This window comes from Tachypleus tridentatus, chromosome 12, assembly GCF_004210375.1.
Source record: "Tachypleus tridentatus isolate NWPU-2018 chromosome 12, ASM421037v1, whole genome shotgun sequence".
Lineage (NCBI taxonomy): Eukaryota > Metazoa > Arthropoda > Merostomata > Xiphosura > Limulidae > Tachypleus > Tachypleus tridentatus.
In genome coordinates this window covers 123,673,210-123,700,451 of record NC_134836.1, presented here as the reverse complement: position 1 = coordinate 123,700,451, position 27,242 = coordinate 123,673,210, and the positions used below count along the sequence as shown (strand labels likewise).

Below are 27,242 nucleotides of genomic sequence, written 5' to 3'. Positions count from 1 at the left end.
GATCCTTATTCAGGACGTTACACACACATACACTATAGGGACAAAATTAAGTGGACACCTGACCATATGTACTTGTTGAATATCTCATTCCAAACCCGTTAACATTAATATGGAGTTATTCCCCTTTGCTTCTATAACAGCCTCCACTTTTCTGGGAAGGCTTTTCACTAGATTTTGGTACATGGCTGCGGGAATTCGCTCCTACTCAGCCACAAGAGCATTAGTGAGGCCGGGCACTGATGTTGGGCGTGAAGGACTGGCTCGCAGTCGGCGTTTACAATTCATCCCAAAGGTGTTCGATGGGGTTGAGGTAAGGGCTCTGTACAGTTCAGTCAAGTTCTTCCACAACAACGTCGGCAAACCATGTCTTTATGGGCCTCGATTTGTGCACGGAGACATTGTCATGTTGAAACAAAAAAGGGTTTTCCCCAAACTGTTGTCACAAAGTTGGAAGCACACAATTCTCTAGAATATCATTGTATGCTGTAGCATTACAGTTTCCATTCACTAGAACTAAAGCATATGGTGATCTTGTGTGTGGCTGCTCGGCCATAGAAACCCATTTCATGAAACTCCTGACGAACAGTTCTTGTGCTGACGTTGCTCCCAGTTTGGAACTCGGAGTGTTGCAACTGTGAACAGACGATTTTTACGCGCTTCAGCTCTTGGCGGTCCTGTTCTGTGAGCTTGTGCGGCCTACCGTTTCGTGGCTGAGCTGTTGTTGCTACAAGACGTTTCCACTTCACAATAACAGCACTTACAGTTGACCGGGGAAGCTTTAGCAGAGCAGAAACTTGACAAACTGACTTGTTGGAAAGGTAGCATCTTATTACAGCGCCACGTTGAAAGTCACTGAGCTCTTCAGTTCGACCCATTCTACTGTCAATGTTTGTTTATGAAGATTACATGGCTGTATGGTTGATTTTATGCACCTGTTAGCAATGAATGTGGCTGAAATAGCCGAACTCATTAATTATAAAGGGTGTCCACATACTTCTGGACATGTAGTGTATATATATATATATAAACATCCAACTCATTAATTATAAAGGGTGTCCACATACTTCTGGACATGTAGTGTATATATATATATAAACATCCTCGTTTTTTAATTATACTCATTAAGCGCAAAGGTACAAAACGGACTGTACCAACAGTCGGTATCGAAACCTGAGTTGTAGCGGTATAAACCCTCAACTGGATAGCAAAGTAGGAGGTAATTTTAAGAAACAAACATTACTGTAAGTCGGACAGTTGAAATGTCACAGGTCCAGTTCTATTTCTCCACCTGTTTGTCCTTCTACGTACTAACCTATCTTCCTAACAAACTTTTCAAAACATACAGATATACATGAATATGTCATTGTCAATGGCGAATAATTTTAATAAGTCTATTTAACAACAACACTATGGTAGACAACAATTGTTTCTCCAAGGCAACAACACAGCACCTTCTACATTTCAAATTTGGTTCCAAAATCACGGTAGTAACTTCAAAGTCATACACATTGACCAGTCCAATTACCATATCTCCCTCCGATTGGTCATCTTTAACATGACGTTTTGTTTTATTAATGATACAAATATATCCTTCAGAACCCTGTAGAACCTGTAGTTCACTGAGTCCATGCTATTATAGCAGCAAAAACCGGTTCTCTATGAGTTGTGGGCTCATAATAAAGTAACTATCACCAAGTTTTCTCAACTGACTTCAAGGAAGTTGACTGATGATTTCTAATGGCCATTTTGAGCTGATAGTGATAATTTATCCGGGCTGTCTAGTCTGATAACTTATCTGTAATCTTCTCACTACTAATCTAACAAATAGTGATAATTTATCCGGGTTGTCTAGTCTGATAACTTATCTGTAATCTTCTCACTACTAATCTAACAAACAGTGATAATTTATCCGGGTTGTCTAGCCTGATAACTTATCTGTAATCTTCTCACTTCTAATCTAACAAATAATGATAATTTATCCGGGCTGAGATGGCTTGTTAACTTATCTGTAGTCTTCTCACTACTAATCTAGATAAAGATAATATTTCTCCACTTATGTTTATTTAAATTGATTAACTTTAAAACAGCTTCATTCTGATAGGCACTCTTTACACCAGTAGTGATTTTTGTGCAACATATAAAGGCACTTTCTTTCCAAGACGATTAGAACATAAAACCCATGGCGAACCAGCTGTACCAATGATTGAGTATGCTACATGTAATTTGTCATTAATTATTTGTATAGCGACGCATTAGACTTGGGGTATTTTTGAAACTATATTATTAGCTTATCTTAATATTACATAGTATTACCATGAATTAACCTGTTCATAGTTCAGAAGAACTAGCTAACTAGGAAACTGGTAGTCTTGGTACCAGATCAGGCCTAGCGACCATGAATGACATCAATGAAAGAAGGCCGCACAAAGCTGCACGTGTTATTTACATTATCAGTTTCCAAATTTTGAATTGATACGTTAACTGGTAAGCAGATAATGAATTCCACTCACTACCAGACTGAATAATGGGATTTGACGATCACTCTTATAACGCATTCAGCGCAAAACGCGTGGGCGACATTTTTTAGGTACGGGACGCAAACCATGTAACTTCGCGTTCAAAACTGATTAGAACAAAACGTCATTGACTAAGTTATATATAAAATAAACCAAACTAGAAAAAGAAACAACTGAAAATATCAACTTTAAAGATTGTAAAAAAAAACACCAAAGACGCGAAGCCAAGAAAATGTTACGTCACAATATTTACCGAGACATAAGAACCAGCTGGCAATATTGATTGCTAGACGCAGTTTTCTAAATAAATTCTTTATTGTATCCGATTGCTAACAGAACAGAGTTTGAATATAAGTACACGTTTTGGTACAAAGAAGAAGGCGTAGCTATGCCTTTTTCTTTGTCAGAAAACATAAAGATGCCGACAAATAGAAAACATTCTATCAACACTGCAAGCAAGATGTTTTTTTATTCGAAAGCTTGGAATACTTACGAATGCAATTTCAATTGAATTAAAATTTCCAACTGATTGGAACGCAAATATAATACGTCTTTTTTTTCCTAAGTTGAGAATCAAAGTGCGAGTTTGTGGGTATGCTATTACGTGCATCAAAATCTTATAAACAGAAGTCGTAACCGCCTCGTGCCAGTGTTCCATTAATTTTATCTGACATATTTCTAGCCTGTTTGCAAGTTACGAACAAAATACGCAGCCTGTCATATCAATTTAAACATAAGGTGGTTTTCCTCCTTCATGTTTAATGCTGACTAATTCGTGAAGACCAGAAACCAATTAAAGTAAAAATATATCTCTCAGGCTATCTTCAGGTCGAAACGTTGTTGTCCGCTTTATTAGTAAAAGTATTAATACCCATATCAGCACTACTGAGATAGACGAATGCTGACTAAGTAATACCTTCCGAACAAACAAACAAATATTTCCACTGGTAGGACAGCGATAAGTTTACGGTTTTGCAACATTAAAATCCAAGGCTTGATACCCGTGATGGACAAAGCAGATAGCCCAACGTGACTGTTTTTTAAAACAAAACAAACACAGACAAAACTAATTCCTACTGAAACAAATCGCTGTGAGGGGTCCTGTTGAAATTTGTCTTTTTATCTCTAGAAACGCATATTAATTAGTTACTGAGACATTACTAGCATAAAACATGGTAGTTAACTGCAAGTTTTCTGACTCCTAAGATAATACTTACTGGTTTTATTTAAAAAAAAAGACTGTTACCGATTATTACCAATATTCACTGTACGTTTATGTTTTTTCTTCTTCGTTAATGATAGGAAATGTTCTGGCAGGTAAAGATATATATAACTCTGGAATATTTATTGCGATTGTATCACATATTTACACAAACACACACACACATATATATATATAGATATCAGTTATTTGTTAAAATATATCAACTAGTAACAGTTACAAACTATCTAATCGTTAAGAAATGGAACGTATGCAAGTCTGTGTGAGCAACACTTGACAGCATTCCAATATTATTCACACGTGTTTACGTGTGTGTTGAACATGGGTTAAATCGTATTTACCCTATATTATTTTACCTGTATTATCTGAAGAACGAACTTACTTTTTTTCACGAAAACAAATGAATATAACTAAAATAAATATGAATTTACGTGACGTCAACGTTGTCTTACCTACACTTTACAACATAAAGTCTGTTATAGAAGTTACTTAGGGCCAGATAATTGTCTTCAATATATATATATTTACATCAAAATAACATCTTAACAGTCTTAACCTCTGTCGCACTCCACAAAATGTCAATTAAAACCTCCTCGTAATTATTGTCACGTTGTTTGGATCTTACGGTGATCATTGTTAGTATTATTATAAACTAATTACCCGTTACCAATTGTTACCAACATTCAATGCTGATTTGTTCCCTCATTTATTGGTGTGAAGTTCACTGACCCTTTCAAAAGCGCCCTCTATTGTTCAACCATACAAAGTTATTTGAAGAAATGGTAAACAAATATGATGCGTTCCCTTACGTCAGCATCAAATGGAATGTTTTTTAGTAAACAAAGCTCAGTCGAACAGTGATGACAGAGACAAGTATATAAGAAATCGTGCTAAATAAAAACTGACCTTCCAGATTTTTTTAAAAAGTGCTTACTACACAATAAACATAATTGTGAAGTACTTTTACCAAAAGAACATATACAACAAATATATATTTATACACACATATAAGCTAAATCATGACGTCAATATATACTGGATGTTGTCAGTTTGTTAGTTCATCGCTGACATCGAGGAAAGCTAGATCTCTGTGCTTGAATTGTGTCTGGAGTACCAGCTGTCGAACCTTGAACCTCGAGAAAACCGTGTTCCACTGAAATAAAAACAGAACTGATGAGGATGAACCACAGACACCCGACATCAAATCGCTCTCTCAATGTAAGGTAAAGAAGACTGCAACCATAACATGGAAACTGTCAAGCCAAACTTAAAAGTACTTGTAACACTCTGACCTGTTGAACCGCGCATGGCTTAAAGGTTAACTCTGTGGGCTGCGAATCGAAACAGTCCAAAAGGTCGAGAAATCATGAAATAATGGTTAGTTTGGGGAGCTATTGACCAGAAAGTCCAGCGTTCGATACGGAGTAAGACTCTGGATTTTTCGATCCGCAACCCGCAAAGTTAACTGTTAGACCATGCCTTGTTCAATTGGTCAAAGTTCGTGACGTAATACTGCTGAACACAGTCTGAAATTTTATAGATATGAACCATTTATATAATGAACTGTTAAATCTGGTTATTCGGTCCTAAGGACATAATCACACATGGGTGTAACAGTCCCTCTGGAACATAATCACACATGGGTGTAACTGTTTACACATGATGTATTATTTAGATTTATTTATTATTTAAATTGAATAAGACGCTATAATGTTGTACTACTGTTCCTAATTTCCATGCTGTGATTTAGATTTATTTATTATTTAGATTGAATAAGACGCTATAATGTTGTACTACTGTTCCTAATTTCCATGCTGTGATTTAGATTTATTTATTATTTAGATTGAATAAGACGCTATAATGTTGTACTACTGTTCCTAATTTCCATGCTGTGGGTGCGTCATAAGAGTAACAGTGAATCCCTTAGCGTGAATGGCGGGTTGTAAGTTTATTGTCACTGCTCTGAAGCAAGAAGTATTTTAATGTATCACATCACATGGATTCAAACCCAGCTCTGTAGCCCAAAGTCCTCGCACAAGACCAATAATGCCTTAAACAGTCGATTATACAATGTGTACCAAATAAACTTACAGGAACAAAAAAAAAGTTCACAACTACATTAACTATAGTACAACTACATTAACTATAGTACAACTACATTAACTATAGCACAACTACATTAACTATACTATTTTCCATCGTTTGACTTTATGAGATAACATTAAAAATATGAGACGATAAATTGGTATTACATAATTTAAGACTTTTGTACAATCAACACTGCACAGCAATTATTTTGAAAAGTGTTTGCTGATTGTGACAGGTACCTGGTGGGTATGCATAAATATGGTTTTGGTTTTGCTTCATCACGTAGGAACTCTGAGAAATAAACAGTTAACTGTTTACCGGCAATAACGTATTTAATTGCATTTATGTTTCTAATACGCTATTAAGTTCAACATAATTGTTTTGCTCCTGATTTTCGTTTGTACTCAATGTCCGGTGCATCACGTTGCAGTGTCCAACAGTAGTCAGCAAGCATTGACGGATTCCAGTTGCCCTGATATCGTTTTGCCATTGAAGCAAAACTGAAGATTTCGATTAAACGGTACGTGATGGGTAAATCTGGATGTGATTTTCGTGATCAGCAGCCAAACATCTATAAGGAACACCCATCAGTGTTCAAGAAGCAAAACTTTGTTGTACAAATTATAATTAGAGCAGATTAGATTTGGTGAAAATGTATTGAAAGCCAGGGCGTCAGGATGAGACAAATTCCCCACCAATTATTTGCCCAGTAACGTTTTTCAAAAGTTTATGAATATTTTTGTTAGTTTCTACCTAAGGGTCAAGAATTAGCACTATTTGATTACTGTAAGCACAGCAGTGGCACTGTTCTTACCTTTGTTAATTTGTGTGTTATGTGCGTTCATTGTAGGAAAAATATTATAAGGCAATGAACTTACACTATGAGATGATACACAATTAAAAAGTCTAGAGGCAAATTACTGCTGACCAATGGCAATGCGTCAAAACAAGAAAACTGTTTATGGTACGTACTAATAATCAACAGTCACATCTTTGTTCCTGATTAAACACTTAACTGTTTATGGTACGTACTAATAAACAACAGTCACATCTTTGTTCCTGTTTACACACTTAACTATTTATGGTACGTACTAATAAACAACAGTCACATCTTTGTTCCTGTTTATACACTTAACTGTTTATGGTACGTACTAATAAACAACAGTCACATTATTGTTCCTGTTTACACACTTAACTGTTTATGGTACGTACTAATAAACAACAGTCATACCTTGTATCCTGTTTATACACTTAACTGTTTATGGTACGTACTAACAAACAACAGTCACATCTTTGTTCCTGTTTACACACTTAACTGTTTATGGTACGTACTAATAAACAACAGTCATATCTTTGTTCCTGTTTACACACTTAACTGTTTATGGTACGTACTAATAAACAACAGTCACATCTTTGTTCCTGTTTACATACTTAACTGTTTATAATACGTACTAATAAACAACAGTCACATCTTTGTTCCTGTTTACACACTTAACTGTTTATGATACGTACTAATAAACAAAAGTCACATCTTTGTTCCTGTTTATACACTTAAGTGTTTATGGTACGTACTAATAAACAACAGTCATATCTTTGTTCCTGTTTACACACTTTGTAAGTTCATTATTATTTCTTCGGCATAATAAACAGAAGACATAAGTGAAAAGTTCAGAAATGTAATATTTGAGTCAACTAGGTCAAACTTCTGTTAATAACAGTCATTAAAAGAACTTTTGTATAAACACACCCCTCACAACATTGTTATCACTAAACACACCCCTCACAACATTGTTATCGCTAAACACACTCATCACAACATTGTTATCGCTAAACACACTCATCACAACATTGTTATCACTAAACACACCCCTCACAACATTGTTATCGCTAAACACACCCTTCACAACATTGTTATCACTAAACACACCCTTCACAACATTGTTATCACTAAACACATCCCCTCACAACATTGTTATCGCTAAACACACTCATCACAACATTGTTATCGCTAAACACACCCCTCACAACATTGTTATCGCTAAACACACCCCTCACAACATTGTTATCGCTAAACACACCCCCACAACATTGTTATCGCTAAACACACCCTTCACAACATTGTTATCCCTAAACACACCCCTCACAACATTGTTATCACTAAACACACCCTTCACAACATTGTTATCACTAAACACACCCCTCACAACATTGTTATCGCTATACACACTCATCACAACATTGTTATCGCCAAACACACCCCTCACAACATTGTTATCACTAAACACACCCCTCACAACATTGTTATCGCTAAACACACCCTTCACAACATTGTTATCACTAAACACACCCCTCACAACATTGTTATCACTAAACACACCCCTCACAACATTGTTATCACTAAACACACCCCTCACAACATTGTTATCATAAACACACCCCTCACAACATTGTTATCATTTAAACACACCCCTCACAACATTGTTATCAAGCTAAACACACCTCACAACGTTGTTATCACTAAACACACACCCTTCACAACATTGTTATCGCCAAACACACCCCTCACAACATTGTTATCACTAAACACACCCCTCACAGCATTGTTATCGCTAAACACACCCCTCACAACATTGTTATCGCTAAACACACCCCTCACAACATTGTTATCACTAAACACACCTCACAACGTTGTTATCACTAAACACACCCTTCACAACATTGTTATCGCTAAACACACCCCTCACAACATTGTTATCGCTAAACACACCCCTCACAACATTGTTATCACTAAACACACCCCTCACAACATTGTTATCACTAAACACACCCCTCACAACATTTAAACCACTTACAAAAGTTGTATTAGATAAGGATTATTTTTTACTTTGATAAAATGTTATTACGGATCTCTGTCCCACTAATCTAGTTTGTCTCCAGCACTAATGAAAGTACGAGGTAATATTCTGTTTACCCGGGTGCTGTGAGGGGTTCTACCAGCTGATCCATGAGGCACCATGACTTATTCTAAATTTTTAAATATTCCATATATTATCCCCATACACACACACATACACCGTTTACTTGAAAATGTTTTCTACGAATGATGTATTCATACTGGATAATTTGACCTGAAGAAGTCTATACAGTTAGACGTAACCTACGAATTGGGTTCAATGGTAATTTGAAATATCATTAGAATACTGCAAGGTTACACAAAGGTTATAGAAAAGGTCAAAGGTAATTTCGAATTTCTGATAACTGAAAATAAAAAATACATTTCTTAAAGGGAGAAAATCTGGTTCGTTTTGTATTTAATATAATTCAACCCTTCCTTCCCTTGTTTATGGTTTGTTTTGTTTTGAATTTCGTGCAAAACTACACGAGGGCTACCTCCGCTAGTCGTCCCTAATCTAGTAGTGTAAGACTAGATGAAAGGCAGCTATTCATCAGCACCCACCGCCAACTCTTCGGCTACTCTCTCATTTGTAATTGTTTACTTCTTGCCAAGCACAGTTACACCTAGAAATATCGAAACCCGAGTTTCTACCTTACAAGCCTTCATATATTTTGCAGAACCACTGGATGAGTGGAAAGACCTGCAGCATAACAATATGATGGTATAAAATCCACAGGTATACATTTGATATAGTTTAAAAGACGTAAAGAATTTAAGGATCTTTATTAACTTGGAATCCCAACTGTGACAACCACACCAAACATATTCGCCCTTTCAGCCATGGGGGCGTTATAAGGTGACGATCATTCCCACTATTAATTGGTAAAATGCAGTCCAAGAGTTCGCGATGGGTGGTGATGACTAGATGCCTTTCCACGAGTCTTATACTGCTAAATTAGGGACGGCTAGCGCAGATAGCCGTCGTGCAACTTTGCGCGAAATTCAAAAAAACAAAGCACACACACCAGAAACGTTAAAAATAATTCAGTCGTTCCAAGATGATTAAAGTTTCATATCTTAATAACTGTTGGATTTATCAGGCTAAAGTTTCATATCTTAATAACTGTCGGATTTATCAGGCTAAAGTTTCATATCTTAATAACTGTCGGATTTATCAGGCTAAAGTTTCTTATCTTAATAACTGTCAGATTTATCAGGCTAAAGTTTCATATCTTAATAACTGTCGGATTTATCAGGCTAAAGTTTCATATCTTAATAACTGTGGGATTTATCAGGCTAAAGTTTCATATCTTAATAACTGTCGGATTTATCAGGCTAAAGTTTCTTATCTTAATAACTGTCGGATTTATCAGGCTAAAGTTTCATATCTTAATAACTGTGGGATTTATCAGGCTAAAGTTTCATATCTTAATAACTGTCGGATTTATCAGGCTAAAGTTTCATATCTGAATAACTGTCGGATTTATCAGGCTAAAGTTTCTTATCTTAATAACTGTGGGATTTATCAGGCTAAAGTTTCATATCTTAATAACTGTCGGATTTATCAGGCTAAAGTTTCTTATCTTAATAACTGTGGAATTTATCAAGCTAAATTTTCATATCTTAATAACTGTCGGATTTATCAGGTTAAAGTTTCTTATCTGAATAACTGTCGGATTTATCAGGCTAAAGTTTCATATCTTAATAACTGTCGGATTTATCAGGCTAAAGTTTCTTATCTGAATAACTGTCGGATTTATCAGGCTAAAGTTTCATATCTGAATAACTGTCGGATTTATCAGGCTAGTTTCATATCTTAATAACTGTCGGATTTATCAGGCTAAAGTTTCTTATCTTAATAACTGTGGGATTTATCAGGCTAAAGTTTCATATCTTAATAACTGTCGGATTTATCAGGCTAAATTTTCATATCTTAATAACTGTGGGATTTATCAGGCTAAATTTTCATATCTTAATAACTGTCGGATTTATCAGGCTAAAGTTTCTTATCTGAATAACTGTCGGATTTATCAGGCTAAAGTTTCATATCTTAATAACTGTCGGATTTATCAGGCTAGTTTCATATCTTAATAACTGTCGGATTTATCAGGCTAAAGTTTCTTATCTGAATAACTGTCGGATTTATCAGGCTAAAGTTTCTTATCTTAATAACTGTGGGATTTATCAGGCTAAAGTTTCATATCTTAATAACTGTCGGATTTATCAGGCTAAAGTTTCTTATCTTAATAACTGTGGGATTTATCAGGCTAAATTTTCATATCTTAATAACTGTCGGATTTATCAGGCTAAAGTTTCATATCTTAATAACTGTCGGATTTATCAGGCTAGTTTCATATCTTAATAACTGTCGAATTTATCAGGCTAAAGTTTCTTATCTGAATAACTGTCGGATTTATCAGGCTAAAGTTTCTTATCTTAATAACTGTCGGACTTATCAGGCTGTTTTTGTTAAACAATATCGTTAAATATTGTACTTAAAACTAATGAGAAAACACCAAAACATGCTGTTTTTTATTTTAAATGACATAATCGCCCAAGACCAGCTGGCTCCAAAACGAGTTTTTTTATTCATAATCATGACGTAATATGCCAATAATTAATTTCATTATTTTTGTTTTATAGACCATAATCAGTCGGACTGTATATAGATAGAAAATATTTATACGGAAGCAGTTCGTTTATTTAGATTAATGGAGTTTACTATCAGTTGGGAAATTATTATTTGTTTATTTATTTCAATATTTTCTGGTTGTAAGTGCAATTATATTTCCGTACCAGTCACTCTTCAGACAAGTTGTAAGACGCTTAAGTACAACATCCAATTATTATATAAGTAATTACAGAAGGCAGAAAAAGACAGAATATTTTTTTCAAGAAGTCTATATTTGACTAGGCTTAACAAAAAATACAAAATTAAGAGGAATACTTACAAAGAGTCGATTTCATCTTTCTGATTTTCCCATTGGTAGCTTCTCTTGATAAACCCGTCAAATTTAGGGCTTTTAGATCGAGTAGGCGATGAAGCGCCATCTGGTGGTACATGTTGTCGGGAATTTTTATTGCCCTTCAGGATGGAATTTTGGTCCACGTGGCTGTAAATAAATTCCCTGGAAATGAAAATGAGTGACGTAAGATCAAGTTCTGCGAGTTTTATGTGACAGGAACCATGAAGAAACCATAAGGAAGCCACGAGCCACACGTTAGTTTCATTTATTTATTTATTGTTGATTTGAAGGCGTTTTGTATTTACTGTAAGGAAGGTTTATACAGTGTATAAGTAACGTCAAGTATAAGTGGCCATCATCCAGTTCTTTATGTTACACAGACACACAACAGCAGATATAACAAATACATTTATTTATTTATTGTTGATTTGAAGGTGTTTTGTATTTACTATAAGGAAGGTTTATACAGTGGATAAGTAACGTGAAGTGGCCATCATCCAGTTCTTTATGTTACACAGACACACAACAACAGATATAACAAATACATTTAGCATTTCAAAAATTGTTTACTTTCAAAGTCTAAAATCACAGAAAGTCCAGCTTAACCAACACTTTCATCAACATGTGTTGGTGTCTAATATTAGGTTACGATAACTCCACTTCTTGTCACTAACACTGAACACAAGTTAACCAAACAGAGGTAAGTTGGACCTATATCACAGTAGGAAGTATCAGTCTGTGTTTTCTTATAGCAAAGCCACATCGGGCTATCTGCTGAGCTCACCGAGAGGAAAAGAACCCCTAATTTTAGCGTTGTAAATCCGAAGACATACAGCTGTATTAGCGGGGAGCGAGTATCAGTCACGTTGTTGGTGTGAACGTACTTTATATTTAGTACGAAAACAACCGATACAATGGATAGGTGGAGTGAATAAAAATTGTTCACTATTCAGTGGACCTCCCGTAAAAATAGACTTAGAAATAAAACAATCTTTTGTTTTATTGTGCATCATTTTGGTTTAATCATACACTGCTGGCCAAAATCTTAAGACCAATGAACAGAAAGAAAAAACATGCATTTTGCGTTGTTAGACTCAACCACTTATTTGAGTAGAGCTTTGAAAGATGAAAATAAGAAAAGGGAAAATAAAAAAACAAAAACGTTTTTAACATTTAATAGGGAAAATGTAAGCACAATAAAATTAGCCTAAATACTAGCTGGTAAAAAGTTTAAGACCACACTGAAACGAAGAGTTAATCGGTAAACACGTAACGAAATTTAGTCATTTATATTCAAGCATTAGCATTGTCAACATCTCCCACTGACATCTCCTGTGCTACATTGGGTAAAAAGTTGACAGAGTTTGAACGTGGCAGAATTGTTGAGCTGCAAAAGCAAGGACTCTATCAGCGTTGTCCGATCACCAGCCGATCGTCGAACCAGATTAAGGCCCTTACAAACGCAGAATACAGCTCAAGAACAATAAGACGGCGTTTACAGGAGAAAGGCTTTAAAAACCGTAAACGTCTTCAAAGGTCACGCCTCCTTCCACACCACGAAACAGCTCGGTTAAACTTAGCTAAAAAGCACCAAACATGGGACGTAGAAAAGTGGAGGACGGTTTTGTTCTCTGATGAGAAAAACATTTAACCTGGATGGTCCAGATGGCTTCCAACATTGCTGGCACGATAAGGATATCCCACAGGAGACATTTTTCACAGGACACAGTGGAGGAGGTTCCATAATGATCTGGGATGCTTTCTCTTTCCATGGAACAGCAGCTGGCTACATTGGCATGTTGGAGAGAGCATCCTTATTGACTGAAGGTCCTCACTTGTGTGGAAATGACTGGATCTTTCAGCAGGACAACGCTGCAATCCACAATGCCCTTCGGACAAAGGACTTTTTCATGGCGAATAACATGATTCTTTTGAACCATCCAGCGTATTCTTCCGAACTGAACCCCATTGAAAATGTTTGGGGGTAGATGGCAAGGGAAGTCTATACAAGTGGACGTCAATTCCAAATAGTGCATGATCTTCGTGAAGCCATCTTCACCACTTGGAATAACATTCCAGCCAGCCTTCTGCAAACGCTTATATCAACCATGCCAAAGGACTTCTTTTCGGTATGGTCTTAAACTTTTGACCAGCTAGTATTTAGGTTAATTTCATAGTGTTCACATTTTCCCTATTAAATACTAAAAAAGTTTTTTATTTTTATTTTCCCTTTTCTTATTTTCATCTTTCGAAGCTCTAATCAAATATGTGGTTCAGTCTAACAACGCAAAATGCATATTTTTTTCTTTGTGTTCATTGGCCTTAAGATCCAGCAATGTACGTAGGTCGTTGTTTAAAAATTTCAAAACAAACGAATGTAGTAGAATCTTTCAAATCGTACAAGCTAATCACAAACTGGCAATAAAAAATAAACATATTTAGTGAAGATATGGAGAATCAAACATCCACAGACACTAAGGGTAACATCCATCTGGAATATGTAAAGTAACTGTCTTCTTGGAATGTAAAGTTACTGTGAATCTAAAGTTACTGTCTTCTTGGAATGTAAAGTTACTGTCTTCTTGGAATGTAAAGTTACTGTCTTCTTGGAGTGTAAAGTTACTGCCTTCTAGAAATGTAAAGTTACTGTCTTCTGGGAACGTAAAGTTACTGTCTTCTAGAAATGTAAAGTTACTGTATTCTTGAATGTAAAGTTACTGTCTTCTTGGAGTGTAAAGTTACTGTCTTCTAGAAATGTAAAGTTACTGTATTCTTGGAATGTAAAGTTACTGTATTCTTGGAATGTAAAGTTACTGTCTTCTTGGAGTGTAAAGTTACTGTCTTCTTGGAGTGTAAAGTTACTGTGAATCTAAAGTTACTGTCTTCTTGGAATGTAAAGTTACTGTCTTCTTGGAATGTAAAGTTACTGTCTTCTAAGAATGTAAAGTTACTGCCTTCTAGAAATGTAAAGTTACTGTCTTCTGGGAACGTAAAGTTACTGTCTTCTAGAAATGTAAAGTTACTGTATTCTTGGAATGTAAAGTTACTGTCTTCTTGGAGTGTAAAGTTACTGTATTCTTGGAATGTAAAGTTACTGTCTTCTTGGAGTGTAAAGTTACTGTCTTCTAGAAATGTAAAGTTACTGTATTCTTGGAATGTAAAGTTACTGTATTCTTGGAATGTAAAGTTACTGTCTTCTTGGAGTGTAAAGTTACTGTCTTCTTGGAGTGTAAAGTTACTGTGAATCTAAAGTTACTGTCTTCTTGGAATGTAAAGTTACTGTCTTCTAAGAATGTAAAGTTACTGTCTTCTAAGAATGTAAAGTTATTGTCTTCTTGGAGTGTAAAGTTACTGTCTTCTAGAAATGTAAAGTTACTGTCTTCTTGGAGTGTAAAGTTACTGTCTTCTTGGAGTGTAAAGTTACTGTGAATGTAAAGTTACTGTCTTCTTGGAATGTAAAGTTACTGTATTCTTGGAATGTAAAGCCACTGTCTCCTTGGAGTGTAAAGTTACTGTCTTCTTGGAGTGTAAAGTTACTGCCTTCTAGAAATGTAAAGTTACTGTATTCTTGGAATGTAAAGTTACTGTCTTCTTGGAATGTAAAGTTACTGTCTTCTTGAAATGTAAAGTTACTGTCTTCTTGGAGTGTAAAGTTACTGCCTTCTAGAAATGTAAAGTTACTGTATTCTTGGAATGTAAAGTTACTGTCTTCTAGAAATGTAAAGTTACTGTATTCTTGGAATGTAAAGTTACTGTCTTCTTGGAGTGTAAAGTTACTGTCTTCTTGGAATGTAAAGTTACTGTCTTCTAGAAATGTAAAGTTACTGTATTCTTGGAATGTAAAGTTACTGTCTTCTTGGAGTGTAAAGTTACTGTATTCTTGAATGTAAAGTTACTGTCTTCTTGGAGTATAAAGTTACTGTCTTCTAGAAATGTAAAGTTACTGTATTCTTGGAATGTAAAGTTACTGTCTTCTAGAAATGTAAAGTTACTGTCTTCTTGGAATGTAAAGTTACTGTCTTCTTGGAATGTAAAGTTACTGTCTCCTTGAATGTAAAGTTACTGTCTTCTAGAAATGTAAAGTTACTGTCTTCTTGGAATGTAAAGTTACTGTCTTCTTGGAGTGTAAAGTTACTGTCTTCTAGAAATGTAAAGTTACTGTATTCTAGAAATGTAAAGTTACTGTCTTCTAGGAATGTAAAGTTACTGTCTTCTTGGAATGTAAAGTTACTTTCTTCTAGAAATGTAAAGTTACTGTCTCCCAGAAATGTAAAGTTACTGTCTTCTAGGAATGTAAAGCCACTGTCTTCTAGAAATGTAAAGTTACTGTCTTCTAGGAATGTAAAGTTACTGTCTTCTCGAAATGTAAAGTTACTGTCTTCTTGGAATGTAAAGTTACTGTCTTCTAGAAATGTAAAGTTACTGTCTTCTAGAAATGTAAAGTTACTGTCTTCTTAAAATGTAAAGTTACTGTCTTCTTGGAATGTAAAGTTACTGTCTTCTAGAAATGTAAAGTTACTGTATTCTTGAATGTAAAGTTACTGTCTTCTTGGAATGTAAAGTTACTGTCTTCTTGAATGTAAAGTTACTGTCTTCTTGAAATGTAAAGTTACTGTCTTCTTGGAATGTATAGTTACTGTCTCCTTGGAATGTAAAGTTACTGTCTTCTAGAAATGTAAAGTTACTGTCTTCTTGGAATGTAAAGTTACTGTCTTCTTGAATGTAAAGTTACTGTCTTCTTGGAGTGTAAAGTTACTGTCTTCTTGGAATGTAAAGTTACTGTCTTCTTGGAATGTAAAGTTACTGTATTCTTGGAATGTAAAGTTACTGTCTTCTTGGAGTGTAAAGTTACTGTATTCTTGGAATGTAAAGTTACTGTCTTCTAGGATGTAAAGTTACTGTCTTCTAGAAATGTAAAGTTACTGTATTCTTGGAATGTAAAGTTACTGTCTCCTAGAAATGTAAAGTTACTGTCTTCTTGGAATGTAAAGTTACTGTCTTCTTGAATGTAAAGTTACTGTGAATCTAAAGTTACTGTCTTCTTGGAGTGTAAAGTTACTGTCTCTCTAGAAATGTAAAGTTACTGTATTCTTGGAATGTAAAGTTACTGTCTTCTAGAAATGTAAAGTTACTGTCTTCTTGGAATGTAAAGTTACTGTCTCCTTGGAATGTAAAGTTACTGTATTCTTGAATGTAAAGTTACTGTCTCCTTGGAGTGTAAAGTTACTGTCTTCTAGAAATGTAAAGTTACTGTATTCTTGGAATGTAAAGTTACTGTCCCTAGAAATGTAAAGTTACTGTATTCTTGGAATGTAAAGTTACTGTCTTCTTGGAGTGTAAAGTTACTGTCTTCTTGGAGTGTAAAGTTACTGTCTTCTTGAATGTAAAGTTACTGTCTCTAGAAATGTAAAGTTACTGTATTCTTGGAATGTAAAGTTACTGTCTTCTTGGAGTGTAAAGTTACTGTGTTCTTGGAATGTAAAGTTACTGTCTCCTTGAGTATAAAGTTACTGTCTTCTAGAAATGTAAAGTTACTGTATTCTTGGAATGTAAAGTTACTGTCTTCTAGAAATGTAAAGTTACTGTCTTCTTGGAATGTAAAGTTACTGTCTTCTTGGAATGTAAAGTTACTGTCTTCTTGGAATGTAAAGTTACTGTCTTCTAGAAATGTAAAGTTACTGCATTCTTGGAATGTAAAGTTACTGTCTTCTAGAAATGTAAAGTTACTGTATTCTTGGAATGTAAAGTTACTGTCTTCTTGGAGTGTAAACTTACTGTCTTCTTGGAATGTAAAGTTACTGTCTTCTTGGAATGTAAAGTTACTGTCTTCTTGGAGTGTAAAGTTACTGCCTTCTAGAAATGTAAAGTTACTGTATTCTAGAAATGTAAAGTTACTGTCTTCTAGGAATGTAAAGTTACTGTCTTCTTGGAGTGTAAAGTTACTGTCTTCTTGGAATGTAAAGTTACTGTCTTCTTGGAATGTAAAGTTACTGTCTTCTAGAAATGTAAAGTTACTGTCTTCTAGGAATGTAAAGTTACTGTCTTCTTGGAATGTAAAGTTACTGTCTTCTTGGAATGTAAAGTTACTGTCTTCTTGGAATGTAAAGTTACTGTCTTCTAGAAATGTAAAGTTACTGTCTTCTTGGAATGTAAAGTTACTGTCTTCTTGGAATGTAAAGTTACTGTCTTCTTGGAGTGTAAAGTTACTGTCTTCTTGGAATGTAAAGTTACTGTCTTCTAGAAATGTAAAGTTACTGTATTCTAGGAATGTAAAGTTACTGTCTTCTTGCAGTGTAAAGTTACTGTATTCTTGGAATGTAAAGTTACTGTCTTCTTGGAGTGTAAAGTTACTGTCTTCTAGAAATGTAAAGTTACTGTATTCTTGAAATGTAAAGTTACTGTCTTCTAGAAATGTAAAGTTACTGTCTTCTTGGAGTGTAAAGTTACTGTGAATCTAAAGTTACTGTCTTCTTGAATGTAAAGTTACTGTCTCCTTGGAATGTAAAGTTACTGTCTCTAAGAATGTAAAGTTACTGTCTTCTAAGAATGTAAAGTTACTGTCTTCTTGAGTGTAAAGTTACTGTCTTCTAGAAATGTAAAGTTACTGTATTCTTGAATGTAAAGTTACTGTCTTCTAGAAATGTAAAGTTACTGTCTTCTTGGAATGTAAAGTTACTGTCTTCTTGAAATGTAAAGTTACTGTCTTCTTGAATGTAAAGTTACTGTCTTCTAGAAATGTAAAGTTACTGTCTTCTTGGAATGTAAAGTTACTGTCTTCTAGAAATGTAAAGTTACTGTCTTCTTGGAATGTAAAGTTACTGTCTTCTTGGAATGTAAAGTTACTGTCTTCTTGGAATGTAAAGTTACTGTCTTCTTGGAATGTAAAGTTACTGTCTTCTTGGGTGTAAAGTTACTGTCTTCTAGAAATGTAAAGTTACTGTATTCTAGAAATGTAAAGTTACTGTCTTCTTGGAATGTAAAGTTACTTTCTTCTAGAAATGTAAAGTTACTGTCTCCCAGAAATGTAAAGTTACTGTCTTCTAGGAATGTAAAGTTACTGTCTTCTAGAAATGTAAAGTTACTGTCTTCTAGGAATGTAAAGTTACTGTCTTCTTGGAATGTAAAGTTACTGTCTTCTTGGAATGTAAAGTTACTGTCTTCTTGGAATGTAAAGTTACTGTCTTCTAGAAATGTAAAGTTACTGTCTTCTTGGAATGTAAAGTTACTGTCTTCTTGGAATGTAAAGTTACTGTCTTCTTGGAATGTAAAGTTACTGTCTTCTTGGAATGTAAAGTTACTGTCTTCTAGAAATGTAAAGTTACTGTATTCTTGGAATGTAAAGTTACTGTCTTCTTGGAGTGTAAAGTTACTGTATTCTTGGAATGTAAAGTTACTGTCTTCTTGGAGTGTAAAGTTACTGTCTTCTAGAAATGTAAAGTTACTGTATTCTTGGAATGTAAAGTTACTGTCTTCTAGAAATGTAAAGTTACTGTCTTCTTGGAGTGTAAAGTTACTGTGAATCTAAAGTTACTGTCTTCTTGGAATGTAAAGTTACTGTCTTCTTGGAATGTAAAGTTACTGTCTTCTAAGAATGTAAAGTTACTGTCTTCTAAGAATGTAAAGTTATTGACTTCTTGGAGTGTAAAGTTACTGTCTTCTAGAAATGTAAAGTTACTGTCTTCTTGGAGTGTAAAGTTACTGTCTTCTTGGAGTGTAAAGTTACTGTGAATGTAAAGTTACTGTCTTCTTGGAATGTAAAGTTACTGTATTCTTGGAATGTAAAGTTACTGTCTTCTTGGAGTGTAAAGTTACTGTCTTCTTGGAGTGTAAAGTTACTGTGAATCTAAAGTTACTGTCTTCTTGGAATGTAAAGTTACTGTCTTCTTGGAATGTAAAGTTACTGTCTTCTTGGAGTGTAAAGTTACTGTCTTCTTGGAGTGTAAAGTTACTGCCTTCTAGAAATGTAAAGTTACTGTATTCTTGGAATGTAAAGTTACTGTCTTCTTAGAATGTAAAGTTACTGTATTCTTGGAATGTAAAGTTACTGTCTTCTAGAAATGTAAAGTTACTGTATTCTTGGAATGTAAAGTTACTGTCTCCTTGGAGTGTAAAGTTACTGTCTTCTTGGAATGTAAAGTTACTGTCTTCTTGGAATGTAAAGTTACTGTCTTCTAGAAATGTAAAGTTACTGTATTCTTGAATGTAAAGTTACTGTCTTCTTGGAGTGTAAAGTTACTGTATTCTTGGAATGTAAAGTTACTGTCTTCTAGAAATGTAAAGTTACTGTCTTCTTGGAATGTAAAGTTACTGTCTTCTTGGAATGTAAAGTTACTGTCTTCTTGAATGTAAAGTTACTGTCTTCTAGAAATGTAAAGTTACTGTCTTCTTGGAATGTAAAGTTACTGTCTTCTTGGAGTGTAAAGTTACTGTCTTCTAGAAATGTAAAGTTACTGTATCTCTAGAAATGTAAAGTTACTGTCTTCTAGGAATGTAAAGTTACTGTCTTCTTGAATGTAAAGTTACTTTCTTCCTAGAAATGTAAAGTTACTGTCCCCAGAAATGTAAAGTTACTGTCTTCTAGGAATGTAAAGTTACTGTCTTCTAGAAACGTAAAGTTACTGTCTTCTAGGAATGTAAAGTTACTGTCTCCTTGGAATGTAAAGTTACTGTCTCCTCGAAATGTAAAGTTACTGTCTTCTTGAATGTAAAGTTACTGTCTTCTAGAAATGTAAAGTTACTGTCTTCTTGAATGTAAAGTTACTGTCTTCTTGGAATGTAAAGTTACTGTCTTCTTGGATGTAAAGTTACTGTCTTCTTGGAATGTAAAGCCACTGTCTTCTAGAAATGTAAAGTTACTGTATTCTTGAACGTAAAGTTACTGTCTTCTTGGAGTGTAAAGTTACTGTATTCCTGGAATGTAAAGTTACTGTCTCCTTGAAATGTAAAGTTACTGTCTTCTTGGAATGTAAAGTTACTGTCTTCTTGGAATGTAAAGTTACTGTCTTCTAGAAATGTAAAGTTACTGTCTTCTTGGAATGTAAAGTTACTGTCTTCTTGGAATGTAAAGTTACTGTCTTCTTGGAGTGTAAAGTTACTGTCTTCTTGGAATGTAAAGTTACTGTCTTCTTGGAATGTAAAGTTACTGTCTTCTAGAAATGTAAAGTTACTGTATTCTTGGAATGTAAAGTTACTGTCTTCTTGGAGTGTAAAGTTACTGTATTCTTGGAATGTAAAGTTACTGTCTTCTTGGAGTGTAAAGTTACTGTCTTCTAGAAATGTAAAGTTACTGTATTCTTGAATGTAAAGTTACTGTCTTCTAGAAATGTAAAGTTACTGTCTTCTTGGAATGTAAAGTTACTGTCTTCTTGGAATGTAAAGTTACTGTCTTCTTGAAATGTAAAGTTACTGTGAATCTAAAGTTACTGTCTTCTTGGAATGTAAAGTTACTGTCTTCTAGAAATGTAAAGTTACTGTCTTCTTGGAATGTAAAGTTACTGTCTTCTAGAAATGTAAAGTTACTGTCTTCTTGGAATGTAAAGTTACTGTCTTCTTGGAATGTAAAGTTACTGTATTCTTGGAATGTAAAGTTACTGTCTTCTTGGAGTGTAAAGTTACTGTCTTCTAGAAATGTAAAGTTACTGTATTCTTGGAATGTAAAGTTACTGTCCTCTAGAAATGTAAAGTTACTGTATTCTTGGAATGTAAAGTTACTGTCTTCTTGGAGTGTAAAGTTACTGTCTTCTTGAGTGTAAAGTTACTGTCTTCTTGGAATGTAAAGTTACTGTCTTCTAGAAATGTAAAGTTACTGTATTCTTGGAATGTAAAGTTACTGTCTTCTTGGAGTGTAAAGTTACTGTCTTCTTGGAATGTAAAGTTACTGTCTTCTTGAGTATAAAGTTACTGTCTTCTAGAAATGTAAAGTTACTGTATTCTTGAATGTAAAGTTACTGTCTTCTAGAAATGTAAAGTTACTGTCTTCTTGGAATGTAAAGTTACTGTCTTCTTGAAATGTAAAGTTACTGTCTTCTTGGAATGTAAAGTTACTGTCTTCTAGAAATGTAAAGTTACTGCATCCTTGGAATGTAAAGTTACTGTCTCTAGAAATGTAAAGTTACTGTCTTCTTGGAATGTAAAGTTACTGTCTCCTTGAGTGTAAAGTTACTGTCTCTTTGAATGTAAAGTTACTGTCTCTTGGAATGTAAAGTTACTGTCTTCTTGGAGTGTAAAGTTACTGTCTTCTAGAAATGTAAAGTTACTGTATTCTAGAAACGTAAAGTTACTGTCTCCTAGGAATGTAAAGTTACTGTCTTCTAGAAATGTAAAGTTACTGTCTTCCAGAAATGTAAAGCCACTGTCTTCTAGAAATGTAAAGTTACTGTCTCTAGAAATGTAAAGTTACTGTCTTCTAGGAATGTAAAGTTACTGTCTCTTGGAATGTAAAGTTACTGTCTTCTTGAAATGTAAAGTTACTGTCTTCTTGGAATGTATAGTTACTGTCTTCTTGGAATGTAAAGTTACTGTCTTCTAGAAATGTAAAGTTACTGTCTTCTTGGAATGTAAAGTTACTGTCTTCTTGGAATGTAAAGTTACTGTCTTCTAGAAATGTAAAGTTACTGTATTCTTGGAATGTAAAGTTACTGTCTTCTTGCAGTGTAAAGTTACTGTATTCTTGGAATGTAAAGTTACTGTCTTCTTGGAGTGTAAAGTTACTGTCTTCTAGAAATGTAAAGTTACTGTATTCTTGGAATGTAAAGTTACTGTCTTCTAGAAATGTAAAGTTACTGTCTTCTTGGAATGTAAAGTTACTGTCTTCTAGAAATGTAAAGTTACTGTATTCTTGGAATGTAAAGTTACTGTCTTCTTGGAATGTAAAGTTACTGTCTTCTTGGAATGCAAAGTTACTGTCTTCTTGGAGTGTAAAGTTACTGTCTTCTAGAAATGTAAAGTTACTGTATTCTTGGAATGTAAAGTTACTGTCTTCTTGGAATGTAAAGTTACTGTCTTCTTGAAATGTAAAGTTACTGTATTCTTGGAATGTAAAGTTACTGTCTTCTTGGAGTGTAAAGTTACTGTCTTCTAGAAATGTAAAGTTACTGTATTCTTGGAATGTAAAGTTACTGTCTTCTAGAAATGTAAAGTTACTGTATTCTTGGAATGTAAAGTTACTGTCTTCTTGGAGTGTAAAGTTACTGTCTTCTTGGAATGTAAAGTTACTGTCTTCTTGGAATGTAAAGTTACTGTCTTCTAGAAATGTAAAGTTACTGTATTCTTGGAATGTAAAGTTACTGTCTTCTTGGAGTGTAAAGTTACTGTCTTCTTGGAATGTAAAGTTACTGTCTTCTTGGAGTATAAAGTTACTGTCTTCTAGAAATGTAAAGTTACTGTATTCTTGGAATGTAAAGTTACTGTCTTCTAGAAATGTAAAGTTACTGTCTTCTTGGAATGTAAAGTTACTGTCTTCTTGGAGTGTAAAGTTACTGTCTTCTTGGAATGTAAAGTTACTGTCTTCTAGAAATGTAAAGTTACTGTATTCTTGGAATGTAAAGTTACTGTCTTCTAGAAATGTAAAGTTACTGTATTCTTGAAATGTAAAGTTACTGTCTTCTTGGAATGTAAAGTTACTGTCTTCTTGGAATGTAAAGTTACTGTCTTCTTGGAATGTAAAGTTACTGTCTTCTAGAAATGTAAAGTTACTGTATTCTTGGAATGTAAAGTTACTGTCTTCTTGGAGTGTAAAGTTACTGTCTTCTTGGAATGTAAAGTTACTGTCTTCTTGAGTGTAAAGTTACTGTCTTCTAGAAATGTAAAGTTACTGTATTCTTGGAATGTAAAGTTACTGTCTTCTAGAAATGTAAAGTTACTGTATTCTTGGAATGTAAAGTTACTGTCTTCTTGGAGTGTAAAGTTACTGTCTTCTTGGAATGTAAAGTTACTGTCTTCTTGGAATGTAAAGTTACTGTCTTCTTGGAATGTAAAGTTACTGTCTTCTAGAAATGTAAAGTTACTGTATTCTTGGAATGTAAAGTTACTGTATTCTTGGAATGTAAAGTTACTGTCTTCTTGGAGTATAAAGTTACTGTCTTCTAGAAATGTAAAGTTACTGTATTCTTGGAATGTAAAGTTACTGTCTTCTAGAAATGTAAAGTTACTGTCTTCTTGGAATGTAAAGTTACTGTCTTCTTGGAATGTAAAGTTACTGTCTTCTAGAAATGTAAAGTTACTGTCTTCTTGGAATGTAAAGTTACTGTCTTCTTGGAGTGTAAAGTTACTGTCTTCTAGAAATGTAAAGTTACTGTCTTCTAGGAATGTAAAGTTACTGTGTTCTTGGAATGTAAAGTTACTGTCTTCTAGAAATGTAAAGTTACTGTCTTCAGAAATGTAAAGTTACTGTCTTCTAGGAATGTAAAGTTACTGTCTTCTAGAAATGTAAAGTTACTGTCTCTAGGAATGTAAAGTTACTGTCTTCTTGGAATGTAAAGCCACTGTCTCCTCGAAATGTAAAGTTACTGTCTTCTTGGAATGTAAAGTTACTGTCTTCTTGAATGTAAAGTTACTGTCTTCTAGAAATGTAAAGTTACTGTCTTCTTGGAATGTAAAGTTACTGTCTTCTTGGAATGTAAAGTTACTGTCTTCTTGGAGTGTAAAGTTACTGTATTCTTGGAATGTAAAGTTACTGTCTTCTAGAAATGTAAAGTTACTATATTCTTGGAATGTAAAGTTACTGTCTTCTTGGAATAATGTAAGCAGTAAAACTTTGTTTATATACATGAACGTATATATGTATATGTTATTAACATAGAAGGAACATTATTCTCAGTAAATATTAACACATAAGTTGTGAAATAGGATTTGTAAATCTGCCACAAGAGCAGAAACTAACACGTATCAAAACACTCTGGCTGTTTTCGTGATGTTAGAAGAACACGTATCAAAACACTCTGGCTGTTTTCGTGATGTTAGAACAACACGTATGAAAACACTCTGGCTGTTTTCGTGATGTTAGAACAACACGTATCAAAACACTGGCTGTTTTCGTGATGTTAGAACAACACGTATCAAAACACTGGCTGTTTTCGTGATGTTAGAACAACACGTATCAAAACACTCTGGCTGTTTTCGTGATGTTAGAACAACACGTATCAAAACACTGGCTGTTTTCGTGATGTTAGAACAACACGTATCAAAAAACATACTGGCTGTTTTCGTGATGTTAGAACAACACGTATCAAAACACTGGCTGTTTTCGTGATGTTAGAACAACACATATCAAAACACTCTGGCTGTTTTCGTGATGTTAGAACAACACGTATCAAAACACTGGCTGTTTTCGTGATGTTAGAACAACACGTATCAAAACACTCTGGCTGTTTTCGTGATGTTAGAACAACACGTATCAAAACACTCTGGCTGTTTGCGTGATGTTAGAACAACACGCATCAAAACACTCTGGCTGTTTTCGTGATGTTAGAACAACACGTATCAAAACACTCTGGTTGTTTTCGTGATGTTAGAACAACACGTATCAAAACACTCTGGCTGTTTTCGTGATGTTAGAACAACACGTATCAAAACACTGGCTGTTTTCGTGATGTTAGAACAACACGTATCAAAACACTGGCTGTTTTCGTGATGTTAGAACAACACGTATCAAAACACTGGCTGTTTTCGTGATGTTGGAACAACACGTATCAAAACACTCGGGCTGTTTTCGTGATGTTAGAACAACACGTATCAAAACACTCGGGCTGTTTTCGTGATGTTAGAACAACCCATAGGTTCAACAAGTCTTGAAGGAAAGTCCTCGGGTTACAAGGTTTTTATTTCAACACTAGCTGTGCCATTAGTCATTATTTCACACTAGTTAATAAAATCTTGTGTTATAAAATCAGTGTTATTAATTCTTGATCTAACAACGAGGTCCACAGAATTTTTAAAACTCATTTGTCTACTCCATTTACGCTCAGAATTATTTTGGGTTTCATAACTTCGGTTGCTACAAGACTGTAAATCACGAATGAACCATACAACAAAATCACACGAAAATACCACACTCACTAAGAAGTGGTTTTTACACAGTAACTGGGTGATTTTATTCAACAAACTTAAGTCATTTTTGTTCGTTAATACGTGTTAAAACTGATAAGAACATAAATGAGTGAATGTAATAACACACCGATGTGGAACAATATAAAACTAGTGAATGTAATAACACACCGATGTCGAACAATCTGGCAGTTTGGAGATTGAGGAATTCAGAGACTTTCTTAAGAATAGTTCGTGCTGTTTGTTTTTGTCTGGTTTTGTTTCAATTAGTTGTCGAGAAGGAAAATGTAACTTACGTATTGGAGGTGGTATTGCTATAAGAAGGTGGATGGAAAACGTCAGCTTTATTCGCAACTCTTCGCTCGTAGGGCGGACCTACACTTTCATCTATCAAAGTGTTCCGAACACGGAACACTCTTTCTTGTTCCCATTTTTCTTGTTGTTGTTTCGTTTTCCTGAAACAATCCAAATTCTCTCTCACTTATTCAGCTTTACTAACAAACACTGATAAAAAAGCTAAGCCTTTTTTTCAGATTAATGTAATACTATTCAACAGGCTTCCATGAATTCAATAACGTCGAACCAATAAAAACGACACAATGTACACCAAAAACCGTATTAGGGTTAGCGGATTCTGTCTTCATCCAGAGCCTGAAGGGTTTAATTTAAACTTATTAACCCTTCAATTTTTAAGAAATACGAAATATTTTATAAATTTCGTAACTCCAAATAAGAGAGAGAGAGAATAAACTTCAAATTTCAAACTGGATTAAATCATAAATTTTAAATTTCTGAAATACAAATCGCGTTTCGTCCTTAACGAATCGTGTAGCGCTAATAAGTAGTCTGCACTGGCCTCTATGGTTAAAAATTAATATTCAAACTGCTAAGTTATGGTTCATAAATTATTACCTCATAAGGTAATATTTTCAGTTCATGGTTAAAACCTAACATTCAAATTGTTGAATTATGGTGATAAATGATAACCTAATAAGGTAATATTTTCAGTTCATGGTTAAAAACTAACATTTAAACTCTTGAATTATGGTGATAAATGATTACCTAATAAGGTAATATTTTCAGTTCATGGTTAAAAACTAACATTTAAACTCTTGAATTATGGTGATAAATGATAACCTAATAAGGTAATATTTTCAGTTCATGGTTAAAAACTAACATTTAAACTCTTGAATTATGGTGATAAATGATTACCTCATAAGGTAATATTTTCAGTTCATGGTTAAAAACTAACATTTAAACTCTTGAATTATGGTGATAAATGATTACCTCATAAGGTAATATTTTCAGTTCATGGTTAAAAACTAACATTTAAACTCTTGAATTATGGTGATAAATGATTACATAATAAGGTAATATTTTCAGTTCATGGTTAAAACCTAATATTCAAATTGTTGAATTATAGTGATAAATGATTACCTAATAAGGTAATATTTTCAGTTCATGGTTAAAAACTAACATTTAAACTCTTGAATTATGGTGATAAATGATAA

The 27,242-nt window shown here is 34.1% G+C and overlaps 1 protein-coding gene across 1 annotated transcript in view; it reads right to left on the bottom strand.

The window, feature by feature from the left end:
* Window positions 1-3,062: 3,062 nt before the first annotated feature.
* LOC143235758 (protocadherin Fat 3-like) overlaps window positions 3,063-27,242 on the bottom strand; it is a 247,269-nt gene continuing 223,089 nt past the window's right edge. The window contains 3 exon segments of the mRNA XM_076473962.1: window positions 3,063-4,891; window positions 11,674-11,850; window positions 26,028-26,186. Of these exon segments, the coding sequence (XP_076330077.1) occupies window positions 4,819-4,891; window positions 11,674-11,850; window positions 26,028-26,186 (409 nt within the window). The 3' untranslated portion in view covers window positions 3,063-4,818.